This window comes from Aquarana catesbeiana, linkage group LG03, assembly GCF_042186555.1.
Source record: "Aquarana catesbeiana isolate 2022-GZ linkage group LG03, ASM4218655v1, whole genome shotgun sequence".
Classification (NCBI taxonomy): Eukaryota; Metazoa; Chordata; class Amphibia; order Anura; family Ranidae; genus Aquarana; species Aquarana catesbeiana.
In genome coordinates this window covers 152,130,250-152,148,658 of record NC_133326.1, presented here as the reverse complement: position 1 = coordinate 152,148,658, position 18,409 = coordinate 152,130,250, and the positions used below count along the sequence as shown (strand labels likewise).

Here is an 18,409-nt window from a genome sequence, read left to right as displayed (position 1 = left end):
AACACACCGCTGCCAGCGCTGAGGCGGCAAGGAAAGCTCAGCACACCCCTGCATACACAGGGGGAAGACAGATCGGACGGCAAATTCCCCTCCTGACTCAGTCAGGTAAGGAGAGGGGGAGCAGGAACATGGTCTCTGGAGTTCTGGAGACTCACAGTGCCCAGGGTCCTCCAGTTCTCACAGGGAGCTCTTCACTGCCCCCCTGAGAAATAGGGAAAGGAACCCCCCGGGGAGGGCAAGCCCTACCAGACCCAGAGGCTTTCTCAAATCTCCAGGGGGAGACTTCCAGCCCACGGCCTTAGGTCTATTAGAAAAAAACAAACTGTTTCGCTGTGGGGAAACACAATCAAAAACTGAAGAGTGCAGGGAGGGGCGGGGTTTTTAACCTCTATCTTGATTGTGTTTCCTGTCAGGAGGACCAGTCATCTCTCAGGGTGCCGTCCTGGAAGACGACTTGAGAAAGAAGCATTTTCTGGCCAGGAAAGATATATTCTCTTAACACAGGTTTCCTATAAAATAAGTATCAATTCAAATTGGTGACATTTGTAGCCATGACACTCACCTGTACTGGATTTTGTAGGAGATTCAGAACATGGAGGAAAGGCAGTTCTTCAATGGAAGCAATTTCACTGATATGACAAATCTGAAAGAACAGATGGCATATTTCATGCATTTAGGCATCAATAATATATCTCGCCATGCTTTTCTAAACATCAATTTAGGCAATATTCATTTGTAAGAATACAATACACATTAGAAAGGTCCTGCACACTGTTTTCCTCATTAAAAGGAAAAATATCATAAACGACACAGAGCCTGCTATTCCTGCCCATACCTCATAAAAGAACCTAGGCATCTGCCTTAGCTCTATACAGGCATATTCTTATTTCCCTGATCAGCATATGTGTGACAGATCTGTTCAGGTATTTTGGAAGACATATAAAACATTTACAGAACAGATAAGTACTATGGTGTTGTCTATAACAGAGTTGCTTCTATCACTCATTCTTCATGCTCTGTTTGGGACAGACCAGCAAATGTTGCTATGGACCGATCAATATTCATATTCACAATATTCAACGTCATTCCATTATGTTCCTGTGTGTATTAAAATGCTGCTGCTTCAAAATAGAAAAAAAGTTATGGGGCTGAAGACAAAAACTTTTGGCTGTTTGGGGAATTTTATTAAAGCAATACAAATTTAAAGGGTGACTCCACTTTCGTGGTCGTATAAAAATATTGCAAATAAAAAAAAATAAAAATAACATAGCCTATACAATTGAGACACTAGCCAATACAAATATAACCTTATTAAAAATGTTCTTTTCAATCTGCAGTGCTGTAATTTTCTGTAAAAGCAATGCAATATGGCAACCTGGAGGTGTTCTGTACACAGATGGTGTACGGAACACCCTCTCCAGAAATGTAATTTTCCGCTTGTGTGATTGGCTCACTGATTCTCCCAGAAGCCTGCGCTAAGATACAAATTTGATTTTTGCCAGGACTCTGCAACAAACATTTCAGTGTTGGCGAGACACTCCCCAAGGGTTAATCATGTCTAAAAGGATTCGGACCCTGCTGCTTTCCACTAGACTGCAAGTGCAGCTGCTGATCGCTAATGAAAAAGTTACTCCCATTCAAATTCAGTGCGCACATTGACACCGACAAATAAACAGCTATTTCTTCAGAATAACAAAAGGTAGAAATCTGCAACAAAGTTTGTTAAAATCCTTTACATACATACATATGTTTTTTTTTTCTCTTTAGATTATAATGGCACCATAAGAACGAGAGGTGAAACTTACTCCATTGTCTTGCAGGTTCAGTGTATGTAGAAGTTCCAGTCCCTCTAGACCTTCGAGACTGGATAGCTGGTTAGATGAAAGGTCCAAAGATTGTAATCTTTTCAGATTTTCCAACCCGCTGATCTTCCTAATCTCATTGGAGGCCTGCAACATAAGAGGTGCACAGCATTAAAAAACATAGGTTTGCCTGGCGTGAAATCATCAAGAATATTTAATAAGGTGCCGCTCTAGGTGCGATAACCCCAATTAATCAGATTTAAATTGACTCTAGAGATATTAGCAAAAGATAATTTTTCCACAAAAACCTGGCTTTATGCAAGAGTGACCAAAAGGAAGTTACTGCTTAAAAAAAAACACACACGCATACAACATATCCAATGCCATGTGAAGGCTGCTAATAGTCATGTACAGTATGAGACTCAGCAAACGTATGAAAGATGGTTCTCTGGTCTGATGAAAACAAGACTGAACATTCTGACATTAATGCAAAACATTATGTGAGGCAGAAAGCCCATAAGATCACCTTTAGCCAATGCACAGGAAGTGAGATTTCAATGTAAATGGTTAGACAGAAGGGGAGCAAAGTGACAGTAAAGCTCCATGCACACTGGAGCTGATAAACTGCAGTTTATTGGAGTTTGGGCATTTTTTTAAAAGCCAATAAACTCCACTCTATGTTAGCCTATGTGTCTATGCACACATGGACATTTTTTAGCTTTAATGAGCAGTGGAGTTTATGGGCTTTATTCTGAATGCCAGAAATTCGCGTTCAGGAGCAGTACTGGAAACGCTAGAGACACATAATCATACCCCTACCCATTCACCTGGGAAAAGTGTCAAAAATAAAACACACTACACAGGTTTTTAAAGTAGTTTATTATTCAGCTCTGGGAGTCTTCTTCCGACTTCGGGGGTCTCTTCCTTCTTCTCCGCACTCTCCGGCCTCTTCTCCCGGTCTCCGATGTCTTCTCCCGCTCTCCAGTTCTTCTGCCAGGCTCCTCCGCTATCTTCTGCTCTTTTGCTGCTCTTTTGCTAGCGGTGGCCCGGTCTTCTCCGTCGTCTTCTCCCCTCTGCTCTTCTTCCCATGTTGACACGACGCCCTCTCCTGCTGTAATGCCGGGTGCGCGTTGCGCAATGACTTATATAGGCATGGGCGTGGTCACCGGGTGATGCCATCCGGTGACCCCGCCCCCTTATGACGTCACTGTCCCATCATGCCCAGGTGGTGACATCATACGGGGGCGGGGTCACTGGATGACATCACCTGATGACCACGCCCCATGCCTATATAAGTCGTTGCGCAACACGCACCCGGCATTACAGCGAGGGAGAGCGTCGTGTCAACATCGGAAGAAGAGCAGAGGGGAGAAGACCAGGCCACCGCTAGCAAAAGAGCAGAAGATAGCGGAGGAGCCCGGCAGAAGAACCGGAGAGCGGGAAAAGACACCAGAGACCGGGAGAAGAGGCCGGAGAGCGCGGAGAAGAAGGAGGAAGAGACCCCGAAGTCGGAAGAAGACCCCTGGAGCTGACTAATAAACTACTTTAAAAACCTGTGTAGTGTGTTTTATTTTTGACACTTTTCCCAGGTGAATGGGTAGGGGTACGATGTACCCCATACTCATTCACATAGGGTGGGGGGCCAGGATCTGGGGGCCCCCTTATTAAAGGGGGCTCCCGGATTCCGATAAGCCCCCCTGCCCGCAGACCCCGACAACCAATGGCCAGGGTTGTCGGGAAGAGGCCCTTGTCCTCATCAACATGGGGACAAGGTGCTTTGGGGTGGGGGGGCGCAGCGCCCCCCCTGCCCCGAAGCACCTACCCCCATGTTGAGGGCATGCGGCCTGGTACAGTTATGGAGGGGGGGGGGCGCTCGCTCATCCCCACCCCCGACCGGCCGGGCTGTGCGCTCTGATACCGGTTTGGTATGGATTTTGGGGGGACCCCCACGCCATTTTTTCAGCGAAGGGGGTTCCCCTTAAAATCCTTCCTGACCGAAAGGCTTGGTATTGTCTGAGGGGGGAACCCCACGTCAATTTTTTTTCATTGTGGCGGGGTTCCCCTTCATCCTCAGCACACAAGTCGCACCGCAAGTCGGATCATGATGATCCGACATCTGGTGTGATTTCTATTCAAATCAATGGGCTCCCATAGGGAACCATTGATTTTGAATAGAGGCAGAGAAACGCGGTTAAAAGCTAGTGCTAAACTTGCATTGACGGCAATGCAAAACGCTGATAAAATCACGTTTTTAAAGCAGCGTTTTCCTGCCAGCAATCCGACGTTCAGAACAGCCGTTTATGAGCTCCAGTGTGCATGGAGCCTAATAAGGGCTTGCTCACATAATGTGCAGTGACCTGCATTATTCCGTACTTGATGGCACTGTATGTCACCACATAGCAGCACAATGCACCACACTGCTGTGTAGTGTCATGATTGAAGTGTCATGATGTAACACTTCAAATAAAGTTATAAAAAAACAAAAAAAAAAACACAAGCAGCATGCACTGAAATGTGTATCGCAATGCTCCCTACTGTAGCGGGCACTGTGTACTAGCCTGCACGGTAAAGTGCTGCGTGTAAGTGAACAAAAAGAACAAGAATAAGTGTCTTCTTTCTGTATGTGGTTTAACCACATGACCTCCTGAAGATTTACCCCCCTTCCTGACCAGGCCATTTTTTGCGATACAGGACTGCATTACTTTAACTGACAATTGCGTGGTCCTGCGACACGGTACCCCCAAAAAATGTATGTTCTTTTTTCCCACAAATAGAGCTTTCTTTTGGTGGTATTTTATCACCTCTGAGTTTTTTATATTTTTCACTATAAAAAAAAAAACTATTTTGAAAAATAAAACAATATTATTTTTTATTTTCTGCTATAAAACACATTCAATAAAAAAAAATTAAAAAAATTCTTCATCAATATAGGCCAATATGTATTCCGCTACATATTTTTGGTAAAAAAAATCCCAATAAGCGTATATTGATTGGTTTGCACAAAAGTTATAGTGTCTACAAATTATTTTTACTTATTTTTTTTTACCAGTAATAGGGGCGATCAGGAATTTTTTTATGTTTGAAAATGTGTTTATTGAAGTTTTCTACACATACACAATAGAAACAAACCAAATAAACTAAACAAAACAAATTAGAATATAAAAGGCACGCGCTACTCAACAGCTTTCCTGGCATAGAAAACCAGTGTTTTTTCTGCAACAGTAGGAATCAGGTTTTCTATGACACCCAATATAAAGATCTCCATAGAGAGGGGTATCTTAGTCAACCATACCGTATTGATAACAGACAACACCTCTGACCAAAACCTAGTGATAACCGGGCAGGACCAGAAAATGTGGGGAAAATCACCCTGGGAGTGGTCACATCTCCAACACTGAAGGATGAGAATGCCTCATAACAATCTGGAGGGTGTAAAATAAGCCCTATGGACAATTTGAAATTGTATCAATTTGTCACGTGAAGAGACTAAAGTACATAATGGGAAATCCTAGATGTCATCCCAGTCATCATCATCTAGGTGTGGGATGTCCTGCTACCGCTTAGCTATAAGACTAGATAGGGTGGGAAGAGATGTGGTAATCAGATGGGCAATGGGCATAAAGGTGTGAGGTAGGCTTTTCCGTACAGTCTATGCAAAGCACTCATCCAAGGGCGGATTGAGCCACTGTTAGACCTCTTTCACACTGGGGTGCTTTTCAGGGGTTTTAGAGCTAAAAATAGAACCTGTAAAGCGACTGAAAAGCGTCTCTCAAGCCTCCCCAGTGTGAAAGCCTGAGTGCTTTCACACTGGGGCGGCGCACTTGCAGGTCGGGAAAAAACTTCTGCACGCAGCATCTTTGGGGCAGTGCGGGACTGGTGTATACAATGCTCATAAACTGCCCCTGCCATTGAAATTAATGGGCACCGCTGCCGAAGTGCCTGCAAAGCGCTTTGGTGCTTTTAACCCTTTCCTAGGCCACTTGAAAGGGTTAAAAGCGCGCCACTAGCGCCCAAAAAGCACCGCTATAACAGCGGTAAAGCGCCGCTAAAACGCTTTACCACTAATGTCCCCCCCCCCGCTCCAGTGTAAAAGTAGCCTTAGGTCGGCATGGTGGAATTGACTGAGAAAGGCATGGGAGAGCTGCAGGTATCAAAATAAATAAGGTGGGGGGGGGGGGGGGCATTGAAAGTCAGAGGACAATTGTGACAGGGATTTTAGAGAGCCACCTGAGGAAATGTGTGAGATTAACTTCACTTTATGTTTGGCCCATACACCTGGTTCAGGTAGCATATAAAAATGGGGCATGGATGTATTTAGCCAAAGCAGAGCATTAGGCAAGGGGGTACCCTCCGGCAGGTGTTCTTACCCGAGTCCCACTGTCCAGGCTCTAATGGTAGTAAGCATTGATGGAGTAAGTGGATAAGGGGCCTTCGGGCCTCTGAACAAGAGGAGCTGCGGTGCTTCAAGGGAAGAAACCACTGCCGCCTCCAACATGGCAGAAGTATTGTAATGGTCGGGGGAAAACCACCAAGCTGCTGTCGCCAGCTGTGTAGCCAGAAAATTCTAATGGCAATCAGGGGAAGCCAGGTCCCTTTGACTAGTAGAGCGCATCAAGATAGTCAATTTGTATCTCGGGAACTAGCCCCCCCCCCCCTCCCCCCCCCCCCCAGAGAAAAGAGGAAAAAACTTGATTGAGCCGATTAAAAAATGACTTTGGGATCCAAGAGGGGGAATTGTGGAATAAGTAAGTGAATTTAGGTAGGATTTTCATTCTAATTAGATTGATTCTGCTCAAAAGTGGCAACGGCAGCATCTCCCATCCCTTTAGCCTCCGCTTTGTCTCCTGCATTACTGGGGTAAGTTTGAGAGACAAGTAGTCTGATGTCCTACGGGAAACTTGGACGCCCAAGTATTTAAATTGTTCTACCCATTGGAGTGGCAGGTCTGGTGGGGCCAGACAGTCTCGAGCTCCAGGGTCTATAGGGAATAGTAGGGACTAGTAGCCCAGTTGATTTTGAGACCTGTGACCATGGAGTAGGAATTCAAGAGTTGCATTGCACCCTGGAGGGAGGGACCCACATCATGAAGGAACAATAGCAGGTCATCCGCAAATAGGGCAACCCTCTCCTCCAGCTAGCCAATATGAAGCCCTTTAATTGCTGAAGAGGTGTGAAGCGCCTCTGCCACCGATTCAATCGCAATGGCGAAAAGGGCTGGAGAAAAAGGGCAGCCCTGACAGGTTCCCCATATAGCCGAAAGAGGACCGACAAACCCCAACCCAACCTAACTGAGGCCGTGGGGGAGCTATAAAAGGACTTGAAGCCATTTAATAAAGAGTAAAGGGAATCCCATGCGTCTAAGTACCTCCCACATAAATGGCCACTCAATAGTATCAAAGGCCTTTTCAATGTATAGGGAGGCCATTACCCTAGATTCTGCATTTAAATGTTGGGTGTGGATATTGGTAAACAACCAACGAAGGTTTTTTTGTTTTTTTAATTTTTTAAATCTTTATTAAGGTTTTTTAACTTTACAGCCCATAAAAAAGAAATGACAGCTTTATAAAATTGCTATTAACATCTTTGTCTTTACAACAGACTAACATTGCAATACATATTAATTAAAATATACCTTTGCCATACCCCACCTACCCCCTATAACCCTCCCTCCCCAACTAGACAGGTTTTTTTATTTCCATTATATCCTATTTTTACCAGCCAGGGGTTCCACATTTTTTCGAACTCCTTAAGGTTCCCTCTCTTAGTGTACAAAACCCTTTCTCTCCAGATTATCTAATTTATTATTTTTAACCACTCCTCTACTGTAGGGGGCTTAACTGACTGCCATCTCTGCGCGATCAGTTTCCGGGCTTGGAACAAACACCTTATAACCACTGTTATTAAACTTGTCCCATCTCCTTTCCATTCTCTATAACCCAAGACACATAGTCTGGCATCTATCTCTAAAGTGGTCCCAAACGTTCTATTTATAACATCTACTACCCCCGTCCAATACCGGAGCAGCTTGGGACATCTCCATACCATGTGGATCAGGTCTCCTATTTCATGACATCTGGGGCATTTGGCATCTGATCTTAACCTATACAGCTTCTTGGGGGTGTAGTATGTTCTATGTATCAGCATTAAGTGTGAAATTTTCTGTGAGGGGGAGACCGACACCGCATAACCCAACTCCAGTATTTTATTCCACTGCACTCCCATTATTTCACCTATATCCTCCTCCCACTTTTCCCTACACTTAAGATGTTCAGACCTTGCAATGCTTTTACTACTCAGCTGTGTGTGGGTTTCTGAAATAAGTCCCTTCGCATTGTCTGACTTAATCACTTTTTGGAGCAATGGTACGTTATTCCATACTAAGGGTTGTGTCTTGAATTGGGCATGTCTCATTTGCAAGTATCTATAAAATGTTTGTTTTGGTATCCCGTTTTCCCTTTGCAGATCTCCAAAGGTTTTTAGTGCATACCCCTTATATAAGTGCGATAGTCTATTTATGCCCAGTGTTTCCCATTCTTTAAACTCCCCCATATCTGCGATTTCCTGTAAGTTTCTGTTGTGCCAAAGAGGGGCATACTCTGTAAAACCATCATATCCCATTAGTGTTTTTACTGCTTTCCATACTTTTGTTGTCATCTTAGTTGTAGGTTTCCTAAAGAAGAAAGAGTCTGCCTCTAACACCTCTGCCACTGTTTTATGTGGTGCTTCTAATATCATTAAATCCCTGCTAACATTACCCCCTCCTAGATGCTGCAGTTGCGCCGCCAGGAAGTAACTCCTGGGTGGGGAACCGCCATTCCCCCCTCCCTAGTTGGTAGCTGCAGAGCTTGGAGACTAATCCTGGCTTTGCCCTTTTTCCATATCAGTTTTCTAAACAACATGTCTATTTTCCTAAACCACTTCTTATTTAACCAAACCGGGGAATTGTGTAACAAATATAATAATTGAGGCATCCATACCATCTTAATTAAATTACATCTCCCAGCTACTGTCGGGGGTAACCAGTTCCAAATATCAATTTTATGTTTAAATTTAGTTAGAAGCGGGATTATGTTGTCATCTATATACTGATTTGGGTCTTTTGTCAGATTTATACCTAGGTACTTCATTGTTGTAACAACTTTCAATTGGAGTATTTCAGACATTATGGGGTTCCTAAAAGTGTCCACTGGTAGGAGTGCTGACTTACTCCAATTTACCACTAATCCCGTAAGGTTACCAAACCTCTCTACCATATTTATTGCCTGCTTAAGGGAGTGCTCTGTGTCCCCCAAGAAGAGAAGGACATCGTCGGCATATAGGGCAATCCTCTCCTCACCTGATTTTCTTGAAAAACCTTTCATGTTTACACAGGACCTGATACTAATTGCCAATGGTTCCATCGCAAGGGCGAAGAGCAGGGGAGACAATGGGCACCCCTGTCTCGTCCCTCTTTTTAGATGGATCTTTTCTGAAAATTCATTAATAACCCTAATTTTTGTGCTTGGACCATTATACAATATTTTTATCCATCTTATGAAGACGGGCCCTAGTCCGAATTCTTCCAAAACCCGCCAAAGATAGCCCCACTCCAGGCTATCAAAAGCCTTAATTATATCCAGGGTCATAACAGCTCTTGACCCCATGTTCTCTGTCGGGGTTTGCAAGTTCAGATATACCCTTCTTATATTCATGCTGGTAGACCTATTGGGAATAAACCCTGTTTGATCTGGGTGTATGAGTTTATGAATGATTTTATTCAGCCTAGCTGCCTGCACCTTTGCTAGTATTTTAGCGTCGGCACACAGCAAAGATATTGGCCTATATGCTGAAGTTTCTAACGGGTCTCTCCCTTCTTTGTGTAACATGATTATGGTGGCTTCCGTCATCGCCCAGTTTAACAACTTAAGTAACTCTGGTAACAGTATTTTCCCATAGCGCTTATAGATCTCAATCGGGAAGCCATCTGGCCCCGGGACCTTTGGTTTGCCATCCCGGTCGTGGCTTTTTGTAATTCCGCTAAGGTTATTGGGGCCTCTAATCCCTCTCTATCCTCTTCTGTAAGGGTCGGTATTACCATGTTCTTAAAAAACATATCCATATCCTCTTCCCCGACCACTACCCGCGACTTGTACAGTGTTTCATAATAATTCCTAAATGTATCCATAATCTCTGATGTGTGAGAGGAGATCTCACCTTTTACGGTCCTAATCGCAGGTATGGTCGAGGGAGAGGAGTTGGTTCTCACCAAGTAAGCCAACATTCGCCCCACGCTTTCTCCTTCTCCAAAAGCCAATTGCTTCTGAAAAAGTCGCTGATTTTCCACTTTCCTTAATACTGCTATTCTATAGTTCTCTTGTTTATTTAACCATAAGTTTTGTTTCTCTGGTGTTGGATCTTCTATGTATTGTTTCTCTGCCTTCTCCAGTTCTTTTCTGATACTTTCCTCCCACTCCCTGGATCTCTTCTTAATTACTGCCACCCTCTGAATCAATATGCCCCTAAGAAATGCCTTTAAAGTGTAAATACCACAAATTCTTCTAATTTTTTTATCACCTCCTCCGGTTCTCCCATTAGCTCCAGCCAAAATGGGCTCAGCTTCCAAGACCTTTGAGGCTCCTTCCCCCCTATATTCACTGATACCACCAACAAAGAGTGGTCCGAGACCCCTCTCGGCAGGTAGACCATATCTTTTACCAGTGGTAATGATTCTGCATTCCCCAGGATCATATCGATCCTGGAAAGTGTAGAATAGGAGGCTGAAAAACAAGAATATTGCTGTTCATCAGGATTCCGTACCCTCCATATATCAAACAACCCTGCCTCCACCAGGAATTGACTTAACCGACCCTCCGCTATGCTATGTGATTGAACTCCCGGTGGAAACCTGTCCAAGAACCTCATTAAAATCTCCCATTACTATAACCGGGGTATCTACTTTGTCCAACATAAATTCCATTAAACTGTACATAACTTCAAGTTTACATGGCGGCAAAATATAAACATTTGCTAAAACATACATTCTATTCTCTATTGAGCAATACAGGAAAATATATCGACCCATTTCGTCTATACTGATCTGCCGGCAGGAGAAGGCCACTCCTCTTTTCACCATTACACTCATCCCTCCGGAGTATGAAGAGTACACCGAGTGATATTGGCATTGAAACCCCCTATTTTGAAGACATGTCGTGGTGTCCTTTGTCAAGTGGGTCTCCTGCAGGCAGATCAGACCCACCCCCCTCATTTCCAACATCGAGAAGACTGCAGTCCTCTCAGCTGGATTACCCAAGCCCCGGACATTCCAGGAGCCTATAGTAAGTACCTTAGGCTGCATAAAGAGAAAGGTAAGAAAAAAAAAAAAAGAGAAGAACAAAATAACAAGAAACATAACCTCAAAATCAATAAAGTGTAATATATTGTGAACCTAAATTATCCTCTGTGCTTTAATACCCCAAAACTTTTACTCCTATCCTTTACCATAGGTGTAATTTCCTTACTTGTGACAACTCCAAACACTTTTTTTACTCTCATTCTCAAACCTGCTTTTCTTTTTTCTTCTTCCCCATACCTCACCTCGTCTAGTACATAAACTATAATGTTACTCTGCCCTAAACCCATTAAACCCCTTATCCCCCTCCCCCCGTCTACCAATCCTCCCCAACCTCCCCACTTTTCCCACCCTCCACCTTTCCAGGTTCGCCCTAGGGGCTTTATCTGTGACCGCCTCATACAAATCATACCAACTCCTACCATATTGTACCACACCCATACTAAAAAACATACAAATATGCAAAAATTTAAATGTGATGATTTCCCCTACATTCATTTCTACTCTTATATATGAATCCCTGCTTCCCTATTCTATTGTTTACCAAGACCATAGCTCTTCCCAGTGCCCCTTATATTCAGTCCAAGTGTCCTCAGTGTGCTCTGTTCCTCTCTTTGGGTCTCAACCTCTCTTTATTTTCTTCTAGCCACCGAGCTACTCCTGCTGGTGAGTAAAAGAATTTAATTTCCCCCAGAGCCTCTATCCGCAGCCGTGCTGGGTAAAGTAGCGCATACTTAACATCAAATTTTTGCAAGCTACGTTTGATTTTCAATCCCCCCCCCCCCCCCCTGCGCCTCTGCAGCTCTGGCGAGAAATCCGGGTAGAATTAAATTTTGGTTCCCTTATAGAGGGTAGGTCCCATCTCTCTAGCTTTACGCAGTAAGATTATTTTATCATTATAGTTCAAAAACTTCAGCAATAGTGATCTAGGGTATCCTCCTGGGGGAGGGGCCTTAAAAGGGACTCTGTGTGCCCTTTCTATTGAGAACTGTGGGGAAAAAAAGTCTCTCTTCCAAATAATTCTATAAACCACTTTTCCAAAAAAAACAATAGGGTTAAGCCCCTCACTCCTTTCTGGAAGCCCTACTACCCTCACATTGTCTCTTCTGAGTCGATTTTCCATTTCATCCATTTTTTCAATGACTCTACTCATTTGATCTTTTACGGTTTTGACTTCTTGCTATAGCGGGTATATGCCGTCTTCCACTTGGCTTACCCTCCCCTCCAGGGCCGTTGTTCTTTCAACTGTTTTTTGTAATTCTTGCCTCATCAGCGACAGCTCTTCTTTGACCTCTTTAACTTGATTACATAGGTCCCCAAGTAATGACTTACATGAATTGACTGCTTGCAGTACGTCCCTCAAGGTAGGTTCTATTTCCATAGGGGGAGCATTAACTGACGTTAATATGTGTTCCTTTTCAGCCGGCCCTGCGCTCCTATTGTTATTCGCGGTCTTAGGCCCTGATATCACTGCAGCTGTTGTTACTTGCCCATGGCTCTTCCTGTCCGCTGGTGCTTTTACTTGTACCTGTTGTCCATTTTTTGTAGGGGTCTGTTCAGGGTGAGCATATTTCTCAAGTTTTGCCGCTGCAGCTGCCGACTAGCTTCCCTTATCCTTAGCGGACCGCAATATTTGTGACCCCACATTCTCCTGATTAATCTGCTCATCCCCTCTTTTCCTTGACATGGCTGTGTTTTAATGGGGCTAAGTTATGACCAGGAGGGATAAGGATCAAAGAGAAAAGCACTGGAATTAATAGTGGGGGTAGCGTTGTACTGTGCTATGTTTTGAGAGTTTTATAACATATGTCCACATATACCTGTCTCCCTTGTACTGGACTGCAGGGTTACTCTCAACTTTTCCTAGCAATATAATCTTGAGGGCGATGCACTCTCCCAATGTCCCACAGAGATTCCACAGTGTCTCCCACAGCGTATTACGGCTCACCTGCTGTTCCTGATATTTCCAGCTTGTTGTTTCGGGATCACTCAGCTGGGCTCCCACACCGTCACACTCCGAGCTGGATACCTCAGCTCCTCCTGTCACCACGGCAAGCCTCACTGGTGTACCCCACCGTTCCGACCGCTCTCCAGACCACTAAGGGAGCTCCGCCACTGTCCCCCAGCGGTGTCCGTCCGAGCTCTCATGGGATCTCCAAAGAAGATCGCGGACTTCACCTCCACACAGACCGGCTGTTTCCGGCAGGACTCGGCAGCTCTCGGGCCCCTGTTGCGCAGCCGTCACACTCCGAGCTGGATACCTCAGCTCCTCCTGTCACCACGGCAAGCCTCATTGGTGTACCCCACCGTTCCGACCGCTCTCCAGACCACTAAGGGAGCTCCGCCACTGTCCCCCAGCGGTGTCCGTCCGAGCTCTCACGGGTTCTCCAAAGAAGATCGCGGACTTCATCTCCACACAGACCGGCTGTTTCAAGCAGGACTCGGCAGCTCTCAGGCCCCTGTTGCGCAGCTGCAGTTTCGGCCACAGCTCCAGCTGAGGAACGGAGAAGTGGAATTAAGAGGTCAGAACAGCGACACACAGGCTGGCGGCTGCCGCTGCTTCCATCCTCTCAGACACTGGATGCAGGGTACAACAGTCAGCAAAAGGTAGGGAGAGGAGCTCACATCTCTCCGCTCACTCTCCGCATTCCCTCACCACCATCACCGACATCCGGTCATGCCCCAAACGAAGGTTAATGTAAGTAGCTTTGTGGGCCTAAAAACCAGTTTGGTCTGGGTCTATGATTGTTGGGAGCATCGCCTGCAACCTTAAAGTTAAGAGTTTAGTCAGATTTTTGAAGTCATTGTTGAGCAAGGCAATTGGTCTGTAGGAGGCACATGCAATGGGGTCTTTAAGTGGTTTGAATTATGAATTAGGATGATATGGGCATGGCACATACAGGGAGGGAGGGCACCCTCAGCTAAGCAATGAGTAGATTAGATCAGCTAGGATAGGAACTGGACAGCAACGGCTATCTCGCCTGGGATGATAGGACACACCAGCGCATGATGTTCATCATCTGAGAACCACCCAAGAGTCACCTGATCAAAAGAGGAGCTAGCGAGTGAGGGGTGAAGTCCTGCGGGAGAGTGGAGGTATACAAAGTGCTATAGTATCGGCCGAAGGCCTCGAGAATATTCTCCCGCGTAGAAACTTTGGTCCCCCCAGGAAGCTGTATCTCTGATCTCATTCATTCATATATTCATTCATCATGCTGGGCTAATAGTGCTAGTAAACGACCATTCTTATCACCTTGTTCAAAGAAGGATTGCCTAGTTCTGTACTGTTCTAGACGGGTGATCTCCGTTAAAGTGCATGTTCAACTCTCTCTGAGCGGACTGCAAATGTATAAAATTGTCATCATCTGGGTTAGCATTATAGACCTCTCTCTTATCAACCACCAATTGTTGAAGAGACTGAGTGGTCACCTTTAGATCTTTATGGATAGCAGAAATAAAGGATATGTACTGTCCTCTAGTGAAAGCCTTGAAGGCATCCCATGTGGTTTCTGGAGAGGAGGACCCCCCGTTGATATCCCAGTATTCAGATAGTTTGGGGGCATAGAGTTCAATCGGACCCAGTGCGGGGCCAGGCGCCACAGGGTCGCATTCCGAGAGGCTGAGGTGCACAGCAGCAGCTCCAGGAGCGCATGGTCTGATAGACCAGGGGGTACGTATGTGGCCTCCTGAACATCCGTTAACAGGGAAGGATTAGCAAATGTAAAGTCTACACGCGATGATGTTTTGTGGGTGGAGAAGCAAGAATAGGAGCGGGTTGTTGGGCGTTTCCACCTCCAGACCTCATTAAGGCCTGAGGTCTGGGTCCATGTTCTAAGCTCCTCAGAGGTATGTTTTGGTACTGCTGATCTATCCAGATCAGGTGATAGCATGGCATTAAAGTCGCCCATGATAAGCAATTTAACAGGGCAGTAGGGGGAAATCCTCTCCAGAACAAGACCAAGAACCTCCGAGGAAAAGGCGGAAGGATATATACTGTAACTATGAAATATCAAAGAAAAGAACTGAAGAAAAACAACTGTGACATCATACTGCACTAAAGCATTAAAGAAATGTATAATGATATATTTATAATGACTATCAAGTGAATATAATATAAACAGAAATGACCCACCACCAATTAGTTAGACCCACATAAAGTGCTGATAATTCTTTTATACATCAAACGTGACGGTGTAGAAAACATATATGGCTAATGTTTGTGCATCTCCTTCCACCAAATTCTAGGCAAATGTCCTACTCACCAGACGAAATTGACACCCATGACAGGTAGTCAAAAACAGCAAGACAAACGGATGTCCAAAGAAAAAACTGCTGCTCAGAGTTAGGCACAATCACCGAATGGAAATGGCATCAAAAAGACAAGAACAGAAGCTCCTCATAGTGCAGTAGCATTTAGAAAATGTATTAAAAATATACAGGTTGCACTTGAAGATAAAATCAAGCTTTGTAAAGTGGCAGGGATGCCAACGGCGTTCCACCTGCGTTCCAATAGGTGGCGAAAGTGACGTGGCACGTATCACTATATAGGGGTTTTGAAGTTTTAAGTACTGGAAAAGTAAGGCACGTTTAAATTTAGAGTTGAGGCCATGGACATTCCAAGAAATTACTTTACAGACATCTGGGGGATGTGGTGCCATAAGGGTAATAGATAAAGATTGTGTCTGTACAGTGGCAATCAGGCTGTGTGGAACCATCTCAGGAGCAGCAAAGCAAATGATAACCAACACCATAAATAGAAGTACATGAACAGTAGTAAAACACAATAAACACAATGAAAAAACAGAAACAAAACCCCTGCACCATGGTGCAATCCCTGCTCAAGCCGAGACCCTCCAGAAAAAAAAAAGACCAAAACAAAATGTAACCCGGAGGGAGACAGGCAGGTGCCAATACCCAAAAACCTGAACCATAAACTGGCAATAGCCAAAAACCTTTCGTCCAGTGAAGGGGGAGGCAAGACAATGGTACAAAAAAAAAAGCGCCCACTTGTGGTAGCCGTAATCCTATCCTGGAATCTGGAGGAAATACCACAACAGTGGTGGGAGAGTCAGGCTAGGAGCCCAACTGGGAAGGGCATTAGATAGGTAGCGGTAGATTGGGAAAATAACAGGGGTGTCTTGTAACTAGAGAATGCTGGATTCACTGGGCCAAATACCAAAGAAAAAACCCAGAATATATGGAAAAAAGTATTCATAGTTACATAGTAGGTGAGGTTGAAAAAAGACACAAGTCCATCAAGTCCATTTGTCAAGAAAAAAACAAGGTAATCTCTGCAACAAGTTGTTATAGCTAGCATGCTGGTATACTTGCTGTAATCTAATGTTGGATTATCCAAGGGCTTGATGATGGAGGCTATTAGCGAGAGTCCAACCAGTCAGACGCAGCTTCAGAGGTGTCGAAGAAGCGGACACGGTCACCATCAACTACACAGAGCCTACTAGGGAAAAGTAGGCTGAACCTGATATTCTTTTCACAAAGGCGTTTACGGACTTCGGTGTAGGACCTTCAACGTTGCTGCACCTCTGCAGAGTAGTTGAAGAACAGGAGTTTGGAGTTTTCAAACTTGATGTCATCTTTAGTGCGTCCCTGTCGCGACAGTTAAGCGGTCATAGAAGGAAAGGGCGCGGAGGTGCTCCCGGCTTTAGCGGAGCAGGGGGGACCCTAGGGGGCCAACTCAACCACAAATGTAGGTGGCAGATCTTGCAAGTCGAATACTTTAAGGAGCAGTTGTTCCACAAATTCGGAGGGTTTATTCCTTTAGCTTTTCTGGGAGCTTGAAAATATAAATATTGTTTCTTCGTAGCCTATTTTCAGTGTCAATGGCTTTTTCTTGCAGAGCCTTGACCTGCAATTGCAGTGCACACAATTCCCTGGAATCGGAGTGTACAGTGTCCTCCAGCCCTGAGACCCGACCTTCCACCTCTGATACTCTAGAATGGAATTTGTCCATGTCGTTCCTAATGAGGCTGATATCTGTGGCCATAAAGTCCATCTTGGCTGTAAGGGTCTCTGTAGAAGCCGTGATAGCTGGCATAAGGTCGGCTGTGGACGGGGAAGCCTTAGCTCCATCCTCCGCATCGGTCTGTGTGCCAGCCGATATTGTGCTGGCAGGTGACCTAGTGGGCAAGATGGCCGCAGATGAGGGAGGAGGGTGGGGAATGCTGGGCTTAGGACAAGTAGAGCGGGGTTTCGGCGGGGCCATAGAAGCTGCTGGAGGAAGCCCCTGACTCACCGGAGAGAGAGAGAGCTCTGTACACAGTCAGAGGTAGCAGATTATAATAGCGAGGAAAGGCTGTAGAATCGTAGACAGGTACGGTGCTCCAGCACCACGCGACCAAACAGGCTTACATCCCAGCCACGCCCCCCCACGATCAGCGACTTTTAGCGGGACTGCGATATTGGGAGGGACATATTGGACACAGACACTTTTGACACTTTTTGGGGACCAGTGACACCAATACAGTGATCAGTGTTATAAAATATGCACTGTCCCTGTACTAATGACACTGGCTGGGAAGGGGTTAACATTAGGGGCGATCGAAGGGTTAACTGTATGCCTAGCCTGTACTTTCACACTGCGGGGAGGTTCTTTTACTATGGGAAGGCAGTGATCCATGTTCCTGCTTTGCACACAGGATCAATACCTTCCTTACTGACAGAACGGCAATCTGCCTTGTAAAAAATCGGCAGATTGCAGTTTTGCCTGTGCACTGTATAATCGTCAAGTGGTGGTGGACATCGAGTCCGCTTGGCTCCCGCTGTGTGTGATTTCAGCAGGAAGCAGGTCGCCCACGGCACACACGCCCCAGAACCGGAAGTGTCAGATCACATACTAAGTACGTGATCTGGCACAGAGTGGCCACATTATATCTGTGGTGGGCCGTCGGGAAGTGGTTAAAGTGTACATAAAAGGCAAAACTTTTTTTCATTTCAAATAGAGTATGGGAGGGTTATAACCCCTGTCAGATGTTTTGCCATCCCTCCCCCATTGGTGAGCTTTCCCTTAACTTTCTATCCCATAGCCAGAACAAGAAGTGAGAATAAATCCCTCCAAAGTGAAGGAATCCTCTCATGTCACCAGAACTAGAGTCCCTGTTGGAAGATTTTCCCTCTATTACAGTTCTGGTGTCAACCAACAATTGGGGTTTTCTTTCATTTTCACTTTCGATGATAACAGTAAAGAGGACAAACTGAGAGGGTAAATCTCCATAATGGGGGCACAGACAGCAATAAAAACTGATAGGTGTTCTAATCCCTC

At 45.1% G+C, this 18,409-nt stretch overlaps 2 protein-coding genes across 2 annotated transcripts in view; one reads left to right on the top strand and one right to left on the bottom strand.

Moving 5' to 3' along the window:
* LRGUK (leucine rich repeats and guanylate kinase domain containing) overlaps positions 1-18,409 on the bottom strand; it is a 183,899-nt gene that overhangs the window by 133,179 nt on the left and 32,311 nt on the right. Inside the window, exons 7-8 of the mRNA XM_073619422.1 lie at positions 1,806-1,949; positions 563-643 (exon numbers count right to left, since the gene is read on the bottom strand). Of these exons, the coding sequence (XP_073475523.1) occupies positions 563-643; positions 1,806-1,949 (225 nt within the window). The remainder of the gene's footprint in view (positions 1-562; positions 644-1,805; positions 1,950-18,409) is intronic.
* Positions 1-18,409, top strand: part of SLC35B4 (solute carrier family 35 member B4) — a 247,653-nt gene that overhangs the window by 203,190 nt on the left and 26,054 nt on the right. The gene's annotated exons all lie outside the window — the stretch shown is intronic.